The sequence below is a fragment of the Ctenopharyngodon idella genome, chromosome 1 (assembly GCF_019924925.1).
Source record: "Ctenopharyngodon idella isolate HZGC_01 chromosome 1, HZGC01, whole genome shotgun sequence".
Classification (NCBI taxonomy): Eukaryota; Metazoa; Chordata; class Actinopteri; order Cypriniformes; family Xenocyprididae; genus Ctenopharyngodon; species Ctenopharyngodon idella.
Window position 1 is genome coordinate 20,749,254 of NC_067220.1, and position 18,971 is coordinate 20,768,224.

Here is an 18,971-nt window from a genome sequence, read left to right on the forward strand (position 1 = left end):
CTGCGATTCAGCAACTCAGTGCTAATGCACTCACATTCATGTAAAGTAGCCTTGTTGACAAGTTTGGGTGAGTAAAGGCAAAACGCACAAGATGTAGTACCTTCAATGCCCTTAGATGGCGATATCGCTTTTTTATAGCAGAAACAAACTGCTGCAGAAAAAGTTAGGTGCCATGCAAAATGTAATGTGTAATTGAATTACTCATCACAAATGTATTGGAGTAAAAAGTACATTTACTTGTTCAAAAATGTAGTCAAGTAGAGAGTAAAAGTTGCTAATATCTTTGATACTCAGTACAACTACAAAGTAGCCAAAAAGATACAGTACAGTAACTAATTACATTTACTCAAATTCTTTACACCTCTGGTAATTTTGTAGGGTGAATAGAGAATTTTGCACTTTCAATCGCTGTGGTTTACTTTAACATCACCCCAAGACTAAAAAAATGACATGTCTTGTAATGTTGGCATGATGTTTTCTTATATGAAGAGAGAGAGAGAGAAAAAAAAAAACATAGGATGCTACATGACATCCACTTCTAGTGTGCTTTGCACCAAACAATCTTTCCTGGCTGTTTTTTATAACCAGAGATAGCTCATTTTTGGGGGGTGTTATTTAGAGAAGACTGTCATCCTAATTTGCATGAAACAAAAGTTGTGATAGTCTTTCTTTATTGTGATGTATTTTCAAGTGAAACGGCTTATCGAACAAGAAAAAATGTGGGGTGGGACTTGATTTCATCCATCGGGAATTGATTGGATCATTGTAGTTTTGCTATTGTTCTGATCTCATGATGCAGTAAACATCATCAGAGAAGAGATAATGATGTGCATGGATAAATCATTTATAATAAATATACCCCAATATTCCATGTGTTTTAGTGTGTCAGTTTTATATAAACACATTTTTTTTCCAAACATTACGTTGCGCACAAATATAAAGTCAACAATTTACAATAACAACATCCCATATTAGTGTTAATGAACTAGCATTCAAACTTTGATTTGTTTTAATGTTTTGGAAACAAGTCTTATGTTGCAGTTGTTTGATAAAAAAAAAAAAAAAAAAAAAAAAAAAAAAAAGCTTTAGTGTGTCATGATCCTTCTAATATGCTGATTTGGTGCTCAAGACACATTTCTTACCAATACCAATGTTGAAAAGAATTGTGATGCTTAGTATTTTTATGGAAACTGATTTTTTTTTTTTATTATTTTGATTAATAGAAGTATTTGAATAATAGAAAATTTAAAAGAACAGTATTTATTTGAAACGGAAATCTTTGATTACATTATAAATGTCATTTAATCAATTTTTACTGAAAAATACCTGAATGGTAGTGTATTGTATTTTGTTGTTGTTGTTTTTTTTTTGTTTTTTTTTTTACATGTGTTTAACAGATAATATTGTAGGTTACATTCAAATATCTTAATTTATATTCATTTTCATTTACAATTGAATGTACTTATTTATTTGACAGGCCTATATGATTTGCTATTGATTCGTTAATTAAAAATATAAAATTGTTTGCTAGGGGTTAGGATGGACAGATGTGTTTTGCATGTATCACGTGGGAGTGAAACAGATGTATCCACGATATCATGTGACAGCAGCACACCATATGGGACTGATACTAGATCTGAAAGCTTTCTGGATCTGTCAAGAGCCCTGCTTTTCTACGCATAATATCTCCACTCCACCTGATTCAACAAAGAGGACAAACGCAGTGTTCTAGTGCAGCGTTTGAGTTTTCCAGGCTGTCATTGTGTTTGCCAGTGTTTGTACTGGAGCTCAGCGTACTGTTTAGGAGAGAGAGAGGGAGAGAGAGAGAGAGAGAGAGAGAGAGAGAGAGAGGGGTGTGAAAGTGAAGCTCTATCAGTCTTTGCGGACTGGAGGTTCAAAAACAGCGGAAGAGAGAAAGAGAAAGAGTAAGAGAGAGGGGAATCAATCAGCCATGGCAAATATCGCTGTGCAGAGGATCAAGCGAGAGTTTAAGGAAGTGCTGAAAAGCGAAGAGGTTTGCAAAACGTTACTTTATTTTCTTGCCCGTTGAGAACAAACGCAAGGACTTTTGGGGATAAACATCCAGAAGCCAATGAGCTAGCTTAGCCTGCTAAGCTAATGTTAGCATGAGTTGTTATATGGCCTTTAGATACGGAAGTCATACTTGTAAAAATTGTGCTTCCTTTGATGTTTTAAGACGGAAGCCTAGTTCAAAATGCGAAAATCATTAATAGACACATTAAAGTACGGCTAGATTTGTGATGGCACACGCCGAGCTTTAGCTATGGAGCTAACATGCTATTTGACATAGTTAGCCTTCTGGGTTCACTAACATTTCTTTAGTGTGCTATGGTAATATTAGCTTGTGTTTATTGCCCATTAACGTGTGTTTTCTTTTTAAATACTTTTTTTACTCTTTTCCTGGTCGTGTCCTGACATGTTTGATTAGTGTCAGTTAGCAGGACTGCTAGGCTGTTTGAGTAGTTCTCAGTAGTGCAGTACCATGGCTGTTTCAAAACCTTTTGAGCTGCCTACCTAGACAGCATTTTTGGGAATCATAAGCACCTATCATGCTGTCTGCCTAGGCAACTTATATGTTGTGAGACAGCCCCACGACTATATACTGGTCACTTCTTTGTTCTGGGCAATAGAATTAAAGAAAACTTCCTTGTCTCACTAGCTGAATGCTTGATTCTGACATTTTTTTTTTTCCTGATCACAGTTATAAGTGCACAATAGTTAACTTTTCCATTGGTTTCCATTTTTGTTTTGCTTTCTAACAGACAAGTAAAAATCAAATAAAAGTAGATCTGGTGGATGAAAACTTCACAGAGTTAAAGGGTGAAATAGCAGGACCACCAGACACACCATATGAAGGTAGTGAGACTGTTTTCATCAATTTTCTCTATTGCTGCCATGATGTTTGCAAATTCATTAATGTTGTGTATAAGATTGTAACTTACAAGCTATTTTTTTCCCCCACAGGAGGCAGATATCAGCTAGAAATCAAGATTCCTGAGACATATCCTTTTAATCCACCCAAGGTAATCTTTTTTTTTTTTTTTTTTTTGATGTTTTTATTATTATTAGTTATTGTGGTTAATATTAAAGGTAAAAAACAATCTAGTGTAATACTATGTGAAACAGGATTTTCAATAGAAAAGCATGTTGGGTGGGACTTGTCCTGTCTGGAATTTATTAGATAGTTAATAGTGGGTTTTGCATACCATAATGGAAGCAGATGTTTAAAGACAATAACAATGTTCACATACTAAATATTAAAAACTTGCTTATACTTATGCTTACTAATTTGTTAGCACTTTCTTTTGCTCCAGTTGAAAGTTACAGAGTGAGGAGTATTATTAAATCAAGTAAAACTTCAGTTGTGTCCCAGTGGATGTATGAACAGGAGCAGGATCTCATTTGTCAAGTCCAGATAATTTTACTGACCTGATTAAAGGCTGAAATACACAACACGACTTTTGCCCTGATTTAAGGCCTGTTCACACAAAGAACGATAAGTATATTAGAGTAACTATAAAGATAACTATATTAGAGTCCTCAACAGAGGACAGCATTGCAGTGTTTATTATAAGCACGCTGCAGTTTGTTTGTCTGCCCTTTAGTGCTCAAGCTCTTAAAGCAGGATAGATTCTTATGTGCTGTCAATGTTTTTATTGTTCATCAGCTGGAAAAAAATAGTTCTGAAAGTGATTAGAATGATATTGTTTCTTTGTGTGCAGTTGTTGTTATAGTTGTGGTATGGACTCTACTGCACTTTTATATTTAGAATGATTTTTACCAACTATATCTTTATCATTTAAGTAATTGTCCTTAGTGTTGAACGAGTCACACAAGTTGCAAAAATTCAGAGCCTGTCTGCAGATTTAATCAGTCTTCCAGCCTTAAATTGACTAACACTTGCTGTGATTATCAAAGCAGTGAAGAAATCAGTATTTTCTGTGGCAGCTAATTCTGTTCATGTAATAACTACTACTGTTAACATTATATAAAAATACCTACATCTTCTAAATGTGACTGTAAACACAGAGATGACAACAGAAATTTGTAATCATAAATTATTAAACAGTCAAGTTATATCAGGGTAATAATTCAAAAAAACAAAAACAAATTCATTTTGTTCCATACAAGAGTTTAATTATTTTTATTTTTTATTTTTAATCTGCACACATACACAATAAGATAGAAGTGTGATCAATTTTGATTTAATTTTGATTTGAATTGAAAGATCAAAGAACTTTGAAGTTAAAAAATAAGTTTTTTCATCTTTTTCAGGTGCGGTTTATTACTAAGATCTGGCATCCAAATATAAGTTCAGTTACCGGGGCGATATGTTTGGACATTTTAAAAGACCAATGGTGAGTGCTTATTAATTAATGAGTATGACATGTCTAGTTTATTATCAGAGAGCATGTCCTGCATCATCTAATGCTTTTGACACTGCACTTTAAACTATTGCACCGTCTCTTTCCTGTTCCTTTTTTAAACGATTCTGTACTCTTCAACTCCTACATATTCTGTCTTCACTTCCTGTGTACAGGGCTGCCGCTATGACTCTGCGAACAGTCCTGCTCTCACTACAGGCTCTGTTAGCTGCTGCAGAGCCAGATGATCCTCAAGACGCTGTAGTAGCCAATCAGGTACGTGTGTGTGAAATATGCTGCTGTCAGTGTGTCTGTCTGACTGAGAATGTGCAATAACAAAGCATAGCAAACCTTTCAAGTACATCACTGTTGTGGTTTTTTGCAGTATAAGCAGAATCCAGAAATGTTCAAACAAACTGCCCGCCTCTGGTCTCACGTTTACGCTGGTGCTCCCGTGTCCAGTCCTGAGTACACACGCAAAATAGACAAACTTTGTGCAATGGGCTTTGACAAAGTAAGTACTGAACCTGGACAGCTGCTAGTGTGCTTACAGACACGTGGCACTATTGGCACGTGTTGCCTTTAGCTTTCAGCACATTACTTGATATAAATTAGAAATGAATACTGTCACTGAGTTTTTAGGCTTGTCATATTACGGTCCTTAAAAGGGTTAGTTCACCCCTAAATGAAAATTCTGTCATTACTCACCCTCATGTCATTCTAAACTCGTTTGTTCTTGTGCGTTATTCATGTTCGGTCGAGCTTCTGCTTATGTTCGCTGATCAATTAACTTTTTGAAGCGCCAAAGTTTCAGTTGCAAAGGCAGTCAATAGAGGGACAGACATCTCTCAGATTTCATCAAAAAGATCTTCATTTGTGTTCTGAAGATGAACAAGAGTCTTAAGGATTAGAACAACATGAGGGTGAGTAATTAATGACAGAATTTTCATTTTGGGTTGAAATAGCCCTTTAACATTATATACAATGAATAGCAAATTTTAGGCTTTTTTTTTTTTTTAATTCAAATGTCTTTAAGAGTCTGCTCAATAACTGTAATATTAATGTTTTCATGTCTAAGTCCTCTTAAAAAACAACTCCTAAACAAGAAATTCATAACTTTTAAAGTGATTATTAAAAAACATCACAACCTTCAAGAAGCAGGTGAAGACATACCTCTTCCACAAGCACTTAACCACCCCACACCCTTAAACCAGTGCACTTGCGAAAAAACCAAAAACAATTCTCTGCATTTCTCCTCTTATCTAGCGTGCATCCTAATGTAGTTGTCAAATAAACCTGTTATTGTATATTACAAATATTGTTGTCTCCCTGACAAATTGCTTTTTTCATCTCTTGTAAGTCGCTTTGTATAGTGTCTGCTAAGTGCGTAAATGTAAATGGAAGAAAAAAGTAGGACGGGGAGTTTGTTCTATCCATCGTTTGTTGATTGAATGGTGGGAGATGAAAGCAAGCTTGCAGTCGGTTGTAAGAAAAAGACGAGGTTTAAGCGGACTAAATATTTGGAGAAGTTCGGCATGTATCACCAGAGCGAAGTCTATCTTTTCACTGGAAGATCGAGTTATGACATTTTAATAAGAAATGATTGTCAAAACTAATTAAAAAAAAATATGCATGGATGAATCATTCAGAGTAAGATAAATAACACAATTTTCATTTTGATAAAGTATTATTCCATTTTCCATTTACACTGTTTACTGCAGTGTGAGACTGCTAAAACAACAAAACAAGTGACAGTACTGCACATGCTTTGGTTTGTTTGTAATCCAGAGTTAAAGGGATAGTTCACCCAAAAATGAAAATTTGATGTTTATCTGCTTACCCCCAGGGCATCCAAGATGTAGGTGACTTTGTTTCTTCAGTAGAACACAAATGATGATTTTTAACTCCAACCGTTGCGGTCTGTCAGTCGTATAATGCATGTCAACGGGAACTTCGTCTATAAGAGTAAAAAAAAAACAAGCACAGACAAATCCAAATTAAACCCTGCGGCTCGTGACGACACATTGATGTCCTAAGACACGAAACGATCGGTTTGTGCGAGAAACCGAACAGTATTTATATCATTTTTTTACCTCTAATACACCACTATGTCCAACTGCCTTGAGCATCCGGTGTGTGAGGTCTGAAAACATGCTCTGATGATGGAAGTGATCTCTTATACTTCAGTGAGTGCGAGAGATCACTTCCGTTGTCAGAGCGCATTCATCATTTGTGTTCTTCTGAAGAAACAAAGTCACCTACATCTTGGATGCCCTGGGGGTAAGCAGATAAACCTCAAATTTTAATTTTTGGATGAACTATCCCTTTAAATAATCAGGCATCTTTTTTGTTTAGAGACCAACAGCTTTTTTTATTCAAGGATAATCTGAGATGCCTTACAGGTTGCCCACCACAGTGGCTGGCAGACAAAGCAAAATGATGTTTAATTTTTCACCCTGGTAAAGATGCATTCTTGGGTTATCACCACATGACTCAACATCAAAGCAGTAAACTACTAAACCTATTATATATTAAAAAATAAAATAAAAAAGACACCATGTCACAAAAGTTGGCAACACCCTATACTACAGTGTTTGTAAAATATACATATTAGTCATGTATTACACAATGAAAATGAATCCATATTTTTAGGTAAATGTTTTTACATACATTGACAAATACACTACCATTAAAAAGTTTGGGATTGGTCAGATTTCTATTACAATTTAAAATAATGTTTTACTGTTTTTTTTTTTTTTTGTTTTTTTTTAATGTTTTTGAAAGAAGTCTCTTAAGCTCACCAAGGCTGTATTTACATAATCAAAATACAGTAAAAACAGTAATATTGCAAAATATTACTACAAATTAAAAGAACTGTTTTCTATTTTAATATATTTTAATGTCATTTATTCCTGTGATGCAAAGCTGAATTTTCAGCTTCATTACTACAGTCTTCAGTGTCACATGATCCTTAAAGGGATAGTTCACCCTAAAATTCTGTCATTTACTCAATCTCAAGTAGTTCTAAACCTGTATGAATAAACCTGCTGAACACAAAGGAAGATATTTGAAAGAATGTCATTAACCAAACAGATATCGCCCCTATTTACTACCATAGTATTTATTTTTCCTAATACAGTAGTAAATGGGGGCGAGATCTGTTTGGTTACTGACATTCTTCCAAATATCTTCCTTTGTGTACAGCAGAACAAAGAAGTTCATACAGTTTTGGAACAACTTGAGGGTGAGTAAATGATGATAGAATTTTCATTTTTGGGTGAACTGTTCCTTTAAGAAATCATTGCGTTAACGAGCAGTTGAAGTGGCTGGTGTGTGATGTGCTGCATCTCATTTCGAAGGCTGCATCCTCTGGAGGTCGCATTTGAAGGCTGCATATGTCATCGAAGCGATCTCATTTAAGAAAAGAAATAAATTACAGTATTTTACACCTCACAAGGAATAACAATCAATTTTATTATGGTTACTTTTCTTAAATAAGACATCCTTGATGATGTATGCAGCCTTTAAATGCGACCTCTGGAAGATGCAGCTTGTGTGTGTGTATGTATGTATGTATGTATATAGACCTATTTTGTGTTTGCAAACAGCGATGACGTTTTTGTGGGCGGGGCCTACCTGGTGGCAGAAAATGACAGTTCTGCAGTAGCAGTCTGTGGAAGCCATGGAATAAAAGAATAAAAAAAAAGTTAATTTCGAGTTTATTTCTCCCAATTCATAGAAGGAAAAACAGAATTGTGAGATATACTCGTTATTCTGTCTTTTTTCCTTAAAGTTTATATCTCGCAATTCTGACTTTTTCCCCGTCAGAATTGATATAAATTCACAATTGTGAGTTATAAAGTCAGAACTGGGAGATAAAAACACACAAATGCAAGAAATAAAGTCATAATTGTGAGATAAAAATGTTATGTTTAAAAGTTATCTATGTAAAATGTTATAGGTTTAAAGATTTCATGCTGTAACTGCTATGTATGTATGTCCCCTATGAACTGCATACGTGAATATTATAGACTTGCTGTTTACATCAAATTCATGCTTTAATAGTAGACTAATCATTGCAGGTTTCATAAGTCCAGTCTGTGACTTGAAACATAAACGTCTGGGTTTAGCTTCAAAAGGGCATCTTCAACGACGGTATTCTATAAAAATGAAGACTATATTTTTTTGCATTCTGATTCTGACGTCCAAAGGCACAACAAAACATTTTTCTCTTATTCTGTGGATTTTGCCCATTTTCCTCCTTGTTACTGCTATTTTTCTGCCACCACTATGCGCGTGCAGCTGCAAGTGACGTAACTGTGACGTCTGCTCCAAATTAGTTGATGGGGATAGTGAAAAAGGATAAATGAATTTCTTTCTTCTGCTGAACACAAAGAGGGGTCCATCAACTGTTTGGTTACCCATATTCTTCAAAATATCTTCTTTTGTGTTCAGCAGAAGAAAGAAATTCATACAGGTTTGGAACAACTTGAGGGTGAGTAAATGACAAAAATTTCATTTTTGGGTGAACTATCCCTTTAATGCGCAATTTCACGTGCTTCAGTAATTTATATGCATTGTTTGCATTCAATTATTTAAGCGTGGTAAGGATTTTGAATTAATTGTATTAACATGAATGAATTACCATTGACAGCCCTAACATTTAACATTGATATTAATGATGTTAGAATGATTTCTAAAAAATTCAGCTTTGCCATCACAGGAAAAAATTACATTTTAAAATATATTAAAGTAGATTTTGTATCTGTAAATGTTACGTAATAATACCTACGTATTAACACACACATACTCATACATGTGTATACATGTGTATAATTATATATTTATTTTAATATATATTTTAATTTTTTTTTTTTTTTTTTTTTTTTCTGTGATGGCAAAGCTGAATTTTCAGAAATCATTCTAATAGTTTTGCTGCTTAATATTTTTGTGGAAACCATGATATATTTGATTTCAGGTTTCTTTGTTGATTGGAGTTCAAAAGAACAGCATTTATTTTAAATAAAATCTTATGTCTTTACTGTCACTTTTGATGAATTTATTGCATCCTTGCTGAATGCAAGTATTAATTTCTTTAAAAAAAAAAAAAATTACTGACCCCAAGCTTTTGAATGGTAGTGTATGTTGACAGACAGTATGTAAAATACTGTTTTGTAGGAACTATTGGAAAGAATGAAATTTGGCATTTGTAAGTTGACTGTTATGTGCTCATTAAGTCAGTCTGGCTGTGATTTCAATGTGATATGGTTCAGTCAAATAAGTGAACTGTTATCATCAGCTAAAAAAGTTAATTTAGCAAATTTACTGTTGCTTAGAAATGGAGTGTAACATTCTGTCTTTCTCTCCCAAACAGAATGCAGTAATAGTAGCCTTGTCCTCAAAATCATGGGATGTGGAGACAGCGACAGAGCTGCTACTAAGCAACTGATCATCCAGTTCTCTTCATCAGGCCATTTTTCCCTCAAACCCCTCCTGCTTCATGACCCATTCACTCCTGCCCAACCATCCACACGTGCATCAGCCATCTTGGTTTGTGTTCAGAGTGAATGTTTGGGTAAGATCAGCAGTTAGACTGCAAAACAATTAGCCATCTTCCACCTCTAGCAAATGTTCGCGTCTTTTTCTTCCCACCATTTTCACTTTCAATTTTTTGCCTTGGTACAATCATTTTCCCTCTTAAATTTAGGCCGTCACTTCCCTTTTAAAGAAACCCAACAAAGACAAAGCCTGTATCACTGTCATTTCACTCTAAAAGAAACTCCCACTTGCATCTGTGAAACAATGTTAGTACATGTAAATGAGTATATTTAAGGTTGTGTACATTTAAAAGGCAGAATAGCAGGAATGTTTTTTTTTTCTCTTCTATCTGTACACCATAAAATTGTTTTGGGATATGCTTATTTGAATAGGATATTTAGTATATAAAAACAAAAATCTTTGCGATTAATAAGACCCCTTCTATTTGATGAACAAATGTGTGATTTTATTTGCTCATTTGATTATTTTAATGTTTCTTTTGGCTTTTCTTTGCACTAATCAGTCAGTATAGTAGTTGAAATGGCCAGATGACATGGTGTTACATTGTGAGTGCAGACACGGTTTCAAACTTGCTGGGTAAAGTGTTAATTTTTTTTTTTTTTAAAATAAAAGGAAGATGCCCTTCCTCACTTTTCCCTTTTTTCGAAAAAGGGGGTGATGTGGGATTGGTGGCCACAAATCCTTTCTCTACTTGTTTTCAAGGCAGCTGTAGGGGTTCGAGTTGATCATGGACAGATATACCTTGAGTTGCCTTGTTTTTTTTTTTGAAGAATGTATTGTATAAAACAACTTGCATTTGAGTATAAAAAGTTTGTACATGTAGAGATGAGAAAAAGTGAAGACAAGAGTTTCTCCTCTCTTGATGATTGGCTTTTTCTTCGTGGAACAATCAAGACAGTGAGACATTCAGTTTGGCATCAAAAACTGTTAAGTCACAAAACTAGTTGGTGTAAATGTTTAAAAGGGTCTCCGAGTGTGAGGTGGGGTGCGTTTTTGATCATACCGCATTTGTATTAAGATTTACACTTGCAAGCTGCAGATATTATTTCATATTTCGCACGTAACTGATGTTGCAAGCATGAATCAAACTGCTAGAGTTTTCTATTCTACAAAGATGCTTAAAAGCAAATGGGCCAAGAGCGAGTACTGCCACACAATGCTTTGTGAACCTGTTTTTTTACCTAGTGTTCTGTTCTTGCAGGGGTGAAATGATAAAAGGTTTTTTTTCCTCCCTTTGTTACTTGACCTCCGTCTATTTGCTAGCATTCCCACATACCATCTGTTTGCATAATGCCCCCACTTTCACAGCTAGTTGCTTTCATACACCTTTCTCATGTACATACAGTCAAGTTTTCTGGGGGGATAAAGTACTGTTCATCTCTAGAATACACCATCGATGGCTGGATTTATATTTTGTATGAAAAACAAAAACGAGACAAAAAACAAAAAGACTGTCTTCCTGTAGTGATCACCTTGTTCAATATTGCACGAAGAAGTGAATAAAAGGACAAAAACTTCTGTCAAAGGAGAAATGCAGGTCATGGGCTCTGGCTTTAGTCACTTTACGCTCCTTTACAAAACGAGACAGAAAAAACCTACTCGAGCCGTACAAGCATGGTTATTTATTGTGAAACTGTCATTCTTTTGAATTAAAAAAAAAGTGAAAAATGAAAATGTGTTCTGTGCATGTTATTACATTACTTCAGTAAGTTAATTCAGGTTTAAAATGCATATTCTAAGACTGTAAATTGGTGAAAAACAGCTTGGGAACGTTATGAATGTGGGGAAAAATGAAAAGGAATATAATTTAAATGTGAAGTATAATTGTAATATTGGATTTTGACCAGTGAAAACTTTTCACCCAATATTTAGAATTAATCCAAACACACAAATCTCATGTAGCAAATGCAGGGTGTCCCTTGCAACAGTGAGGAATTCATGCTCGTACACCCAACAGAATAAATAGCAGCATTACTAATCATAGTCTTGCAGTCCTTGTACTGTAAATTTAAACTAAATGAATGCAGGAAATGAGCCTCAATGAATCCTTGCAATCAAAGAAGTCTGATGACAATATTTGGATTTAATAGAGGGTTAAAAGAGGAGAGGGAGATAAAACAGTAAAAAAATCTTTCCATGTATTTAATAAGCAACCTTAGAGCAGATTAAAACAGATTTTTTTTTCTTTCAAATGTTTGTTTTTAAAAATGGCTCTGAACAGAGGCAAAGAGCAACATGAACAATTTCAACAGAAAACAAAAAAGAAAAACTAATGAAGAGAAACAGGTCTGTATTTCTACATACAAGTTTGAACATCTGAATCTAAAGAATTGATTCCTCATTATTCTGAGGTGTGGGGTAAAGACAGTTCTGGTTTGTGAAGAGCGTGTCACGTTTAAGTAGATGCATCTCTTCGTTCATTCAGTCATTTACTGCCTGACCGTCCTTGTCTTCACGAACCGACGCTTTACCTGAAACAAAAAAAAAAATAAAGTCAACAATCTGCATTATGGCAGAGTATGACATAGAAAGTAAACAATTACTGATTGATATCTTGGCCAGGTGGGATTCCATGTGGGCCTGCAGAATCCTTAGAAAGAATTGTCAATATTTATTTACCCACGTCATTGCAAACCAGTGAAGGACAAATTTAGAACAGATAAGGTCAGCAGGAATTTTTACATTTTTTTTTAAATTAACTTTGGTCAGTAAGGATGCATTACATTGATCGAAAAAAGCTTAATGTTACAAAAGATTTTTAAATAAATGAATTTTTTTTTAAACTTTCTATTCAAAGGATACTGAAAAAAATATAGCATCAGTTTCCACAAAAAAAAATAAATAAGTATAACCACTGTTTCAACATTGATAAAAAGAAATGTTTCTTGAGAACATTCTTCAAAACTTATCACAGTATTCCTATTCTATGAAAAAACAACAACATAGCATTCAGTTTGGAACAACATTAGGGTAAAGTAAATGATGACAATTTTCATTTTAGGGTGAACTATTCCTTCAAGCCGAAAGCTACAACAAATGTTAACTGCTTGAGGTTACAGCATGACATCAGTGCTAAATGAAGCTCCCTCAGACACTCACTGACAGCTCCCCCTGCTCTGCTGCATACGTGGATTCTCTCATTTTAGGCCCTGCTGCACCCCTGAGCTGCTTGAGAATGGCTTCTTCCTGCTGCTCCTGTAGCTGTGTGAGTGAGAGTACATACTCTGGGCTGGACTCAAATTCTCTCTCTGTCTCCCCTTCACTTCCATAAGTCTTCTGAGACAGGCGGATGTCTTGGTACGCTTGCTGTTCTCGCTGTGCTACCCTCACTGATCTTGGACAAAAGAAACACTTGCCTCAACTCCACATAAAAGAATTCAAAAGAATTCAATAACAGCTAAAGGTGACAAAGTTATGGCTTGTTCACACCAAGTCAGATGCCAGTTTGTGGCATACAAGGTTTCAAATGATCTTCAGCAAAAAGTGATTCCACGAAATGCAAATTAAATGCACATTTATGTCATTTTCTGGAAAAGAAAATCCCACTGTCAGAAGTAAAATGTACTCTGGCAATTCGGTCAATGAACAACCTGTTTGACAAACAGGTGATTTTATCATTTATAGGGCCACAAGCAAAGTTCTTCCCCTACCCATGCAAATTCATATGCATTAAAATAAAAGTAAAATCCATACCATAATAAAAACCCAATAAAGTGTTACTCTCCTTATATGGCCTATTGGAAGAAAAATATGAAAAAAAAAAAAAAAATCCCTGACATACAAAGATTAATAAATGGGTTCTATGCAATGATATACATAGACAGCTGGTACTGTATATCATGTATCTTAGCCTGGCTGGAACACTGTTTACCAGTTGGAAACCTCTCCATTTTATAGCACATCACTACTCTCTAGCTCTGCCACCAGAGTTATTATATACTTGCTTGCACTCATGGTAGCAAAAACAAAAAAAAAATTAAGATTACAGAGTTCTTTTTAGCATACAGGAAAACAAAATAATAAATAAAAATGAATTTTCAGAATTGGTGTGAAGGCATTCATAGATGTCAAATGGTGGTAATGTGGAAATTCTAGATAAATTTCCAATAAAATTACAAGTGATTTATATCTCACTATACATAACGTACAGAAAAGTCATTCAGTTACACTCAGTTACCTTTGTAGGTCTATCTGTCTCTGTGGCCCCGCTCTTTTCGGCTCTGCTTCTTTCTGCTGTTTTGGTGTCTTGCCACTGATTGAATCAGCTGAGGCTGTGGTGGCGGGATCCTGAGCAGGTGCTGCTCTCTTTCGGCCCCGCCCAGACCCTCCCCCTGTTGTAGCTCCAGCCTCTTTATCCGGTGTGGCAACACCTGCAGGGTTTTTAGGGGGTCGGCCACGTCGTGGTTTATTGGCAGGGGGCTGTGATCCTGCTGAGGGGTTTGGAGACACACTGTTCTCCGTGCCGTCACTTGCAGGTGCCGCACGTTTCTTCCCACTGGGCTGAGCAGCCTCATCCTAAAAGAGAGCAAAAAAAAAACTGAATAAGTGTGAACGTCCAGCATTTTCAGTGTTTACATGGGATATTTCTTACCTTCTTTACACCTCCTGCTTTTGTGATCACTGGATTCTCTTCATTCTCCCTTGCCCCAGTCTCTGAAGCCTCAGAATTTACATCCCTTTATGATAGAGAAAGAGAAAGTAGTAAATAATAAGGATGAAGTACTTCCTGTGAATAGGTTAATCAATGCTGGATAAATTCCACATCATAGTGAATGAAAATTAAAAAGTAAAAATAAATAAATTCTGATAAGCACAAACCTGCTCTTATTTGTTGCAGGTGAGCTGGGTTGGGAGTTAGTGCTTGCGTTGCTCACTGTGTCGGCAGTGGTGGTTTTAATGAACGGCCGGCGAGCGGTTACCGTTAAAGGTTTGTTCACTGCCCCCAGTACACCTGTCTGCTTTGGTGGTTGCTGAAAAATATTAATGTGTTGTGTAACAAATGAGCTACGTAATGCAGTCAAGGAATTCAAATGTTAGTTGCATCATTTCTACAGAACTTTCCAAAAAGAACACTGATGTGTCTGATCTGCAAAATAACTTTTTTGAACAAACTAGGGGTTCCTACATTTTTTTGTCTGCTGAACCTAAAATACATTTACTTGGAGATAAGTAATGTTCTAGGGCCAGTTGTTCAAAAAGTTTAATCTGGTCAGAATGATCTGGATTTGGAAATCCCATGTTTTGCCATCCAGAATCAGGTAATCCATCTTACTTTTTTGCTGGTTTTTCAAAGCACAATTGGATTGGATCACCCTGATCCAGATGCACACTTTTTCAGAAAACCAAATCTGGATTACTAGTACTCTACGAAGCCCCTAAAGGGACATGTTGATAGAAAGATTATGAGATGGGTTGGGGGGGGGAAATCAATGTTTTTTTGCGTTCTCTCAGAAAAGTTCAGCGTAGCGTTCATGTGTGTATGTATATTACATAATAAAAATGTTGTATTTTTGACCAGTTTTAAAGTTATTACATTTTTGTTCCTGAAATCCACCCTTCTGATTTTTTGGATCAAATGTATGTCAATCTTACTAAAAAGTTACTAAAACCCAACACAAACTGATGATTTTATCCAGATCAAAACAAGATTGGATTTTGTGATCTAATCTGATTTCAGAATCCTTTTTTCCTTTTGAACAACCCATTTTTAAGATTTGATCCAATCTGATAGCAGAAATCTGATAAGATTACTTTTGAACAACTGGCCCCTAATGTTTGAATGTAGTATTTAAAAAAAACAAAACAAAACAAAAAAAACACTAATTTTTATAAATAATTACACTACCGGTCAGTAAAATTTTTTAATGTTTGTTAAAAGTCTCTTAAGGCCGTATTTAGCTTATCAAAATACAGTGAGAACAGTAATATTGTGGAATGACTTTTCTCTTTTAATATATATTATTAAATGTAATTTATTCCTGTGATGGCAAAGCAGAATTTTCAGAAGCAATTACTCCAGTCTTCAGTGTCACATGATCCTTCAGAAATCATTCTTATATGTGATTTGGTGCTCAAGAAACATTTCTTATTATTACCAATGTTGAGAACATATGCTGCTTTATGGAAACTGTAAATTTTTTTTTTTTTTTTTCCAAACAGCATTTATTTGAAATAGAAAACTTTTGTAACAACATAAAAGACTTTATGGTCACTATGATTTAATATGTCCTGGCTAAATGTAATTTCTTAACAAAAAAAAAAAAACTTGCCAACCATAAACATTTGAACGGTAGTGTATATTTTAATAACCTGAGCAATCATGCATTTGCTATATTCTGAATGTTTACACAAATGTGTCATCCGGGTATCATTCACATATAGTTACAGGAGTGACAAAACCTACCTGGATTTTCCCTGTCTGCAGAACTACTTTTGCCTCTGGTGAGAGATATTCCTTATCATTGACAAATTCCTGTACATAGGAACAGATGGAATGAGTTTCGTAGTAAGGTGACATGTAAAGCATAACTATGGATAGTCAGAGTGATTGTTACCTTATCAGGTGGGGTAAAGAACTTGCTAGGCAGCACAGGATCTTTTGGGGAGTCCAGATGACATGAAGTGCTCTTGTTTGCGATCACAAATAATGCCACATCACACACAATGTAAAGTTTCTGTAAATGCATGAAAATAGAGTAAAACACACTGGGATTCAGAAATACATAATAACTACATGCATAATTATAAATGCATATGCAATATATGCATCATTTATTAATGATAACAAACCTCGTTTGCCTTTGGGTCATCTGGGGCCTGTGCATCTTTTGTTTGTTTGATGTTCTCTACCATCTTCCTCAGAAATGAGTGACTGTTATTCTCATTCTTTGTCATCAACACCTCCAGCATGAACCACAAGCACCTGAAAAAAAAATAAATAAAAAAATGATAATTTTCATTAGTTTAAAAACTTTTAAAACAAACATCCTGTGAGAACCTTAGTGTCTGCGTCTACTCAATCTTAGCAGAAATAAAAGGCAATGGCTATTTGCACTAAGTGCAAATAGATATAGATTCTATTTACACAGTGCAAATAGCTTTAGATTATATTTACACTAAGTGAAAATAACGATATATTCTATATTCTAAGTGACAACAGCAGCATTTTCTTATCGATATGCTATTTACACTAAGTGAAAACAGCATATTTTCTTTGCAATAGATGCTATTTACACTAAGTGCAAATACCTGTAGATAATATTTGTGACCCTGGACCACAAAACCAGTCATAAGGGTCAATTTTTGAAAGTGCCATACTCCCTACGACCTACGCCACTGCAGGCGTTGAGTGGCACGAGTCTTTTTTAATCTTGTGCGGCCCAACCAGACATTGGTGGGCGGAGTTAGTGTAAATAGCCTTTGCCAACAAGACAGGCTATTTACGCTTAGTGTAAATAGACTCTCTGGAAATAAAAACAGAAGGTTCAGTATTAAAATTTGAGAGTATTGGTCAGATCATGTAGCTATCTGTGTGTAAAAGGGGGAAACTGCAAAAGTGTGTGAATGTGTTTAACACTCATACTCTTTGACATCTCTGATCTGCTCCAAATCCTGCGGTTTGGTAAGGTCTGGATCATGAGCTAGAAGATGGATCATGTATGGCACCACATATTCTGGCAGGAGAGACAGCAGCTTTTCTGAAAAACAAAAATAGGAGAGCAGGCAGGATATTTAGGTCTTGGCCATTCATGTAATTCTGAAGAAAATACAATTATTGGCTCAGTGTTATACCAAAAAACAAATCTTATCTACCATGGGCCATGGGATTCTGTTTGATGTACTCTCTGCGGACACTGATGTTCTTGAGCAGGCACTGTCGGGCATGAGCACGTCGCTCTTTCACTGGGTCTTTAGCGCACAAAGCAAACACAGCCATGTACTCCAGTGGCAACAACAACTTCACCAGAGCAACATGTAACTTCTGAGCAAAGATCTGCCGCACCTGATAGCACTCATCCTATAAAGAGAGGGGAAAGGGAAGGAAATTCTGAAAAAAGATGCAAAGTTGTGGTAGTATGGCTATTATATGCTTTTGTAGCATGTCCTAATATGTCCACTTGTTAGTCAAATTTTCTTGTACCAAAACAGTCGTAATTTAGTAAACTATTTTGTACAACTGTTTTTGCTGCTGTACTTTTAAGACTTTTATAGAAAAATGATTTTACAATTATGCATTTGCAAGACTCTTTCATCTCATGACCTTGGCACTGCTAGCACCATCATCTATAAGTAATATCCTTAGGGATGCACAATATTTCAGTACCATTTAGTTAAAGTCGGCATGAAATCAAAATTGACCCTATTTACTTTGTTAGTGCATATTACTAGTCTTGTGGTGAACAATTAATCCGTGCAAGTTAATACACCGAAAAAAATTGTTTGTCGCGGTAATCTTTACTCAAAATCTGAAAAGTTACTTCCGGTCTGGAATAGCGTTCCTTCTCTGATGACATCAGTTTGACGGCTTGGGTTGAAAACACGTAAACCACTCCCCTCCGACCGTTAGTCTGCTATGAGCGAGAAATGGAGAGGAGGAGCGCTAAAGTAAAACTCTGCCCTCTATTCAATATTCCGTTTCATTTGGAAATACGTCACAACACTGGAGAAAAGACGTTTACAACTTCCGGTTCACGGGGACTTTAACAACTGATATTAGACATTTTTCAGTTTATCAGTATCTGTCAGTATTGTCAATATTAGAAATTTAATTGCAACACTCATTTCCCCTAGTCTTACATTTAGTTTAAAGTCCCCCTGTGGTGATAATCAAGTTTTTAATGTTATTTATATGTCTACGTGGTGTTTTTAATATGTTTTAAAACAAATCATGTGCAAATTCATAAGTCAACACCATTGCTGAGTATTTTTTCTTTAAAACTGCAGTGATATAAAGACAGTTTCAAAAAAGCAGTTTGAAATTGCTGGTGTTTGTGACATCACAAACTACCTTGTAACCAATCACGTCAA

At 35.4% G+C, this 18,971-nt stretch overlaps 2 protein-coding genes and 1 long non-coding RNA gene across 8 annotated transcripts in view; 1 reads left to right on the plus strand and 2 right to left on the minus strand.

Moving 5' to 3' along the window:
• The window catches only part of LOC127516395 (uncharacterized), a 32,017-nt gene extending 22,266 nt beyond the window's left edge, over positions 1-9,751 (minus strand). Inside the window, exon 1 of the long non-coding RNA XR_007930981.1 lies at positions 6,479-9,751. This is a non-coding gene — a long non-coding RNA (uncharacterized LOC127516395). The remainder of the gene's footprint in view (positions 1-6,478) is intronic.
• ube2kb (ubiquitin-conjugating enzyme E2Kb (UBC1 homolog, yeast)) lies at positions 1,621-10,543 on the plus strand. Of its 2 annotated transcripts, XM_051900936.1 has the most exons (7): positions 1,625-2,014; positions 2,784-2,877; positions 2,986-3,044; positions 4,297-4,379; positions 4,562-4,661; positions 4,771-4,899; positions 9,760-10,543. In XM_051900936.1, the coding sequence occupies exons 1-7, from the start codon at positions 1,952-1,954 to the stop codon at positions 9,832-9,834; spliced, it is 603 nt and encodes a 200-aa protein (XP_051756896.1). In that variant the 5' UTR covers positions 1,625-1,951; the 3' UTR covers positions 9,835-10,543. The 2 variants fall into 2 exon arrangements, with proteins under 2 accessions (XP_051756903.1, XP_051756896.1); XM_051900943.1 differs by lacking the exon at positions 4,771-4,899 and having other exon boundaries at positions 1,621-2,014.
• Positions 10,544-10,696: 153 nt separating this feature from the next.
• Positions 10,697-18,971, minus strand: part of pds5a (PDS5 cohesin associated factor A) — a 37,121-nt gene continuing 28,846 nt past the window's right edge. For 3 of the 5 annotated variants that reach the window (XM_051900860.1, XM_051900869.1, XM_051900879.1), the window contains exons 25-34: positions 17,757-17,961; positions 17,527-17,641; positions 16,734-16,866; positions 16,499-16,618; positions 16,348-16,416; positions 14,763-14,914; positions 14,536-14,620; positions 14,122-14,459; positions 13,044-13,278; positions 10,697-12,415 (exon numbers count right to left, since the gene is read on the minus strand). In XM_051900860.1, coding sequence (XP_051756820.1) covers positions 12,374-12,415; positions 13,044-13,278; positions 14,122-14,459; positions 14,536-14,620; positions 14,763-14,914; positions 16,348-16,416; positions 16,499-16,618; positions 16,734-16,866; positions 17,527-17,641; positions 17,757-17,961 — 1,494 coding nt within the window. In that variant the 3' untranslated portion in view covers positions 10,697-12,373. Of the gene's footprint in view, positions 12,416-13,043; positions 13,279-14,117; positions 14,460-14,535; positions 14,621-14,762; positions 14,915-16,347; positions 16,417-16,498; positions 16,619-16,733; positions 16,867-17,526; positions 17,642-17,756; positions 17,962-18,971 lie in introns of those variants that run through there. The other 2 variants (XM_051900889.1, XM_051900898.1) reach the window with 2 other exon arrangements.